The following is a 5,466-nucleotide window of genomic DNA, read 5'->3' as shown; positions in this document are numbered from 1 at the left end:
TGGATTGGAAGGGCCCTCTGGAGTTCATCTCGCCCAGCCCCCTGCTAAAGCACCTTCCCTACAGTCCGGCATTGCAGAGGGGAAGGATCAGCAATCTCGATCTGCCTGACCTGTCTTGAGCAGTGCCTCACACGGGCAGCAGAAGTGTCTCACTGGAGTTTCTAAAACATATTTGACATAAAATTTCTAATTCCGGTTTACATGGAATAAATATTTTGGGATTCATTAGGCTTAAAGAACGTGACCATTGGACAGGAAGGTGGGACGAGCGGAGGAGAACAGTCACGCACCGCCCGCTAGGGCGGGATGAGCACCGCGCATGCGCACTGGCGAGTTCCCCGAGTTCCGCTTTCCGGCCCGGTGCGGGGCTGTGAGGGGTGAGCGGTGAATCGCTGCCATGCGGAGCTTCCTCGGGCGCTGCAGTGTTGAGGCCGAGCCCCCCGCCTGGGCGAGAGGGGCTGCGGGGAGCAGGAGGGGCTGTGAGCGGCGGAGCGGCCGGGGCTTGCTGGGGGTTGGGCTGGGTCGGCCGCGACTCGTGGGGACCGCGCTCCCGGGGTGGGCCGTGTGTCCCTGGGTGTGGGAATGTGAGGAAAGGGCTGATTCTGGCCTGTGCTGAGCCGCAAGGAGGTGGTCTGAGGCAAGCTGCTGTGTTAGGGAGAAAAGATGCATAGGGCTGGAAATACACGGCTTGTGTACCCAGCAGTGCCTCAGTCTGAGGTCACCCTGAAGCAGGGTGTTACGGAGTGGAGCCTTCGCCTTATTTCTCACATGCTGTTGGACTGACAGTGATTAAGCAACGCCTCCAACTCTACACGCACAGTCTGGCTTCATTTAGGGGTTCTCAGGTGACAGGATGAGGGGAAATGGCTTCAAGTAGCACCAGGGGAGGTTTAAGTTGCCTATCAAGAAAGACTTCTTTACAGAAAGGGTTGTTAAGCACTGGAATAGGCTCCCTAGGGACGCGGTTGAGTCACCATCCCTGCATGTGCCTAAAAACCGTTTGGATGTGGTGCTCAGGGACATGATTTAGCAGGGGGTTGTTAGGGTAGTATGGTTTGGTTGTGGTTGGACTTAATGATCTTTAAGTTCTTTTCCATCCTGGGCAATTCTGTGATTCCAAGTGCAAAGCAGGTCCCCAGCCCACTGCTCTGTGTCATGTAGAGGCTCGAGGTATTTTAATCTTAAGGCTGCAATTGGAAGAGATTAAGCAAGCTTTGCATTTGAGTGCAGTCTGGTAATACTTTCAGAGCAGTGATGTGATGTCAGTTAGGGGATGATTTGTTTTATCTCCGTGTGTAGGAATTAGGACTAGATTTGCTGAAATGATTGATTTAGCAAGTCAGCGGTCGTTCCCCTGTGTAAGAGATGCACAATCTGAAGTGCCACCCTGCTGTCGGTTGAGAGCAGTCTTTTCCCATTAGGCTGGTTGCCTTATTTTGACGTCTCCGACACTTGGCCTTCCCTTCTGTTGCTCTTGCCGTTGTTCTCTTTAACTTAGAATAGCTTTTTTCTTTCCTTTTTTGAAATGGTGTAAGGAGATTCGCAAAGAAAACGGAGAGACAGCTGGTAGAAATAGTTAAGAATATAGAACTGAGGTGGGACAGAAGTCTTTAATCAATTGGTGGTTCAGACTGTTTAAGAGAAACACATTTCTTTGTGCAGTTAATAGGCCATTTTTGTAGCAAAGTTCATGCAGTGTTTTAAATGAAGTGTGAAATTTTCAAGAGCAAAACTTCCAGGCTGCTTTCTCAGTATATTTATGGTGTGTCTTGTGCTTTTGTGGAAGACAGAAGCATCATAGTTGGGCACCATTTGTCACAGAGTCTACTCTGTAATTGCTTCTGTGCCTAGAGCAGGCTGCTGAAAACTGCTAAGAAAAACTAGGCATGGTGTGAGGGTGATTCAGCATAGGTAGTTCTGTAATGTACTAGATAGAGTGCAAGGTACTGTTGGCATATTCTTTATACGTAAGACTGTGTATATATTGAAATTTGGCCGATTTTGTAGAAGAAATATATTATTTCAGATGTGTGCTGTGTACAACGAGTTGGTTTGATTGCCCTAATTATGGGATAGCTTGCAGTGCCCAATCATCTTAGAACTGTGGATCTCGTTTCCTTTTGCAGGAAGATCCAAGTGTGTATGTGTGCTCACTCACCTTTGGGAAATGTCCAACGTTTCCAGTTACGCCCTTCGAATGGCCCGTCTGAGTGCTCAGATATTTGGAGAAGTTGTCAGGCCGACTGACTCAAAATCCATGAAGGTTGTGAAGTTATTCAGTGAGCAGCCTATAGCCAAAAGGAAAGAGGTCTACAACTGGTATCCTCCTCACAACACTTACTATGCCCTCATGAAGAAACTCCGTTTTCTTGGTCTCTATAGGTAAGCGCCCTGCTTATGGGTTGGGAGCAGGACTGGAGAAGGAAACGGTGTTGAGTTCTGTTGCAATTTTTTCCTTATGGACAGGAGGAGTAGAAAAAAGCCCACTTTAGGATGTGGTGCTTATGGAAACTGGCTTTTGTACTGAGGGCAGGGAGAGCAAAATATATGAATGTTGTCTAACTTTTCATGTCTGAATGCATGGAATCTTCTGTGAGAAAGACTTGAGACATCACAATGATGACCGGAGAGCTGCTTTGTAGAGCAGAGCTGGGTCTGGTTCTGGGTATGCCAAAGAAATGTGCTTTAAAGAAGTGACCGTCTTAAGATAGAAACTGCACTCGGACAACATTAACCTGTATTGATGGATCAAACATATTGTGTTTGATTGGAGGAGCTTTTTATTCTTAAAAGTAAATTAAATTCAAATAAGACTTAAGTACCCTTATTGATTTCATTTGCATCAAAAGCAGTTGTGTACTTTCTTCATGAATTTCCACACTTCTCGGGTAGAAAAAAATCTTCTCTGCTAATGAACATCAGCGGGTGTCAAATGCAATCCTTTGACTTCAGTCAGGAAACACTGAAGAAGTGCCTTAAAAACCTGGCTGCTAACATTGTAAAATCAAAACAGATTAATTTCTACTGCTAGCATTGCAGTTTGGTCTGCGAAGGGCTGCCTCCAGGTTACTCCTTGTTCTGGTGAGCGTGAACACTATCATATACTGACGTAGAAAGCCTCAGTGACATAATAATGTACTTTGCCCTTCTTCTGCCCTTCCTAATCTCAGGGTTCCTTCTCTAGCTGCTGTGTTTACAGAGAGCTTGTAGAGAATCAGATTTCCTGCTTGGAAACCTGTGACAAAGGGTTGTAGACTAGAAGGACCTGATAATAATTTGTAAGCGTTTTGTTTCTTTTTTTAGAAAAATTGCATTTAAAAATAGCAGTGCAACCATTTTAGGCCACTTTGAACTCAGCTGCCACTTCTGAAAAATAACTTTGTGCAGGAGAATTTGGTAACAGAGATTAAATAGAATTTATTATAACATTATTGAAGGTTAATTATCTCAGTCAGCACCTTCCTCCTCCTCTGTTTTATTTTCCTGTTAAGGTTGTAGAGGAGCTGATGCTTTCCTCATAACTCATTGTTGTAGTCGCCCGAGAACAGAGTCATGTACTAATTATTGCTCCACAGACCCCTCTCTCCTCAGAAGCTGATGTCCTGAACTCAGTGTATAGTGTGTAAAAGCAGTGTGCTATTGCTAGACTGCTGGGTTAGATGCTAAGAGGGAAATTCTCATCCTCACTCTTCTTTGTTGTTGTTGTTTTCCATGTGTTTGAATGAGTAAGAACACTGTAAGAACTGCATACGCACGCAAGTGTGAATATGGACACACACACACACACACACACACTCTGTTTCTTGCTGAAAAGAACCACATTGTCATGTGGTTCAAAGAAGCTTTTCCATCTAGACATTCCAAGAAATAGAGCAAACTTTTTCTCTTCTCCCCTACTTAGAGATGAGCATCAAGACTTCAAAGAGGAGATGAGGCGGTTGAAAAAGCTCCGTGGAAAGGAAAAACCAAAGAAGGGTGAAGGAAAGAGAGCTCTCAAGAAGAAATAGTGCCCCTTGGACAATATAACGACTGTGGAAACGCTGAGGAACACCTGCAACCCACAGATTCTGTTCCTAGCTGGAGGGGTCTTAGCATGTGAGCTTCATTTGGAGCACAAGAAACACGCTGTGAAATACCGGAGTCCACCTTGGGAGTGCATTTGGGTCATAATGTTTTGCTGGGTGTTGTTAATTCCTATGTTTGAAATATTCTGGATGTGCTGTAGCACATTTGTTTATTATCAGAGCCTTGCTGTACCCAAATAGTAACAACAAGAGTTGGAAAAGAAAAAAGTCTCGGTGTTTTTCTTAAATACATCAGCAGCCAAGTTCCAGTTTTTGTGGATCTGGGAAATGTCTCTTTTTTTTCCTCTTTTACGTTCTTGCATTGCTCTCGATGCTGTTTTGCATGTGGACACAAAAAGAAAAGGTGCTTCCTACTTCTGCTGCTTGTTATCTTGCCTATTAGGTTGAGTTTTTGCTGCAGGTAGCTTTAACGTTGATTATCTTTTTAAAGTTGCTGTTAGAATCTGCGGTTTTGCACTGGGTAATCCTTGATGTTCCATTGCCTGCCTGCAGCGTTCTCATTGTACCTTGAATATTTAGACACTGCCATAGAAACAACTGAAGAAAGAGAGCTGAAGCTGCTTTCAAGGCCCTGTACTAATTAAAATACATTATTTAAACATAATGTAGTAAAAGGATTTTGAATATATTCCAGTTGCCCAGAGGACTCATGAAAAATGCTTCAAAAGGTACAAAACAATTTTACAGATACACACTAAGTGTTTTCTATAGTTGTGCTCCTTCAGTGTTGTTAATAATTCCGTATATATACCATGTTTACCTGTCACTCACTGTCAGGGAACACAAAGCATAGAATGTAACTCTGCTGCTTTGTGTGACCACACGTACATCCTGCCTAGAAGTGCCTTGAAACTACATAGTTAATTTCCAGGCCCCAGGAACCTAAAGGAACAGCCCTGAGCTGCTGAAGGAGAGCTATTCAAACCTTAGAATGACTGGGGCAGAAAGGGTTGCACGGTAAGCTTGGGGTGTGCTTCATTTTTGCATACAGAGTCATTCTAAAGCAGGTAACTACTGACCTGGGGCCACTTCTTAACCAAGCTTGTTGAAATGTGTTTTGAGAGGGGCTTGTCTGATGGGTGAAATCGATGGATCGACATAAATTTGTAATAGCTTTACATTTTTACTTCACCAAGGTTATGAATTCAATTAATGCCATTTGTGTCAAAGGCTGTATGGAGATGCTGTAGGGTCAGATTAACTGTGGTGGCTGTGGACTGCTGGCGCCTGTAGTAGCAGCAGCTATGTCGGCCAGGATTCAGCACCTTCATAAATAAAACTGAAAATCAAATGTTTTCTCTGCATTTTAAAGAGGAAAACACCAACAGCAACTTCTGCATTCCTGTGAATGTATAAATATACACAGTGAGGTATGAACACA

At 44.1% G+C, this 5,466-nt stretch overlaps 1 protein-coding gene across 2 annotated transcripts; it reads left to right on the top strand.

Moving 5' to 3' along the window:
* The first annotated feature begins 263 nt into the window (after positions 1–263).
* MRPS33 (mitochondrial ribosomal protein S33) lies at positions 264–4,681 on the top strand. Of its 2 annotated transcripts, none has more exons than XM_072345065.1 (3): positions 264–377; positions 2,127–2,382; positions 3,902–4,681. In XM_072345065.1, exons 1-3 carry the CDS (start codon positions 320–322, stop codon positions 4,005–4,007), a joined length of 420 nt encoding a protein of 139 aa, XP_072201166.1. In that variant the 5' UTR covers positions 264–319; the 3' UTR covers positions 4,008–4,681. The 2 variants fall into 2 exon arrangements, with proteins under 2 accessions (XP_072201166.1, XP_072201175.1); XM_072345074.1 differs by having other exon boundaries at positions 364–479; positions 3,902–4,281.
* The last annotated feature ends 785 nt before the right edge of the window (positions 4,682–5,466 follow it).

Source organism: Excalfactoria chinensis, chromosome 1, assembly GCF_039878825.1.
Source record: "Excalfactoria chinensis isolate bCotChi1 chromosome 1, bCotChi1.hap2, whole genome shotgun sequence".
Taxonomy (NCBI): Eukaryota; Metazoa; Chordata; class Aves; order Galliformes; family Phasianidae; genus Excalfactoria; species Excalfactoria chinensis.
The sequence above is the reverse complement of the archived record's forward strand: the minus strand, read 5'-3'. Positions and strand labels throughout refer to the sequence as shown.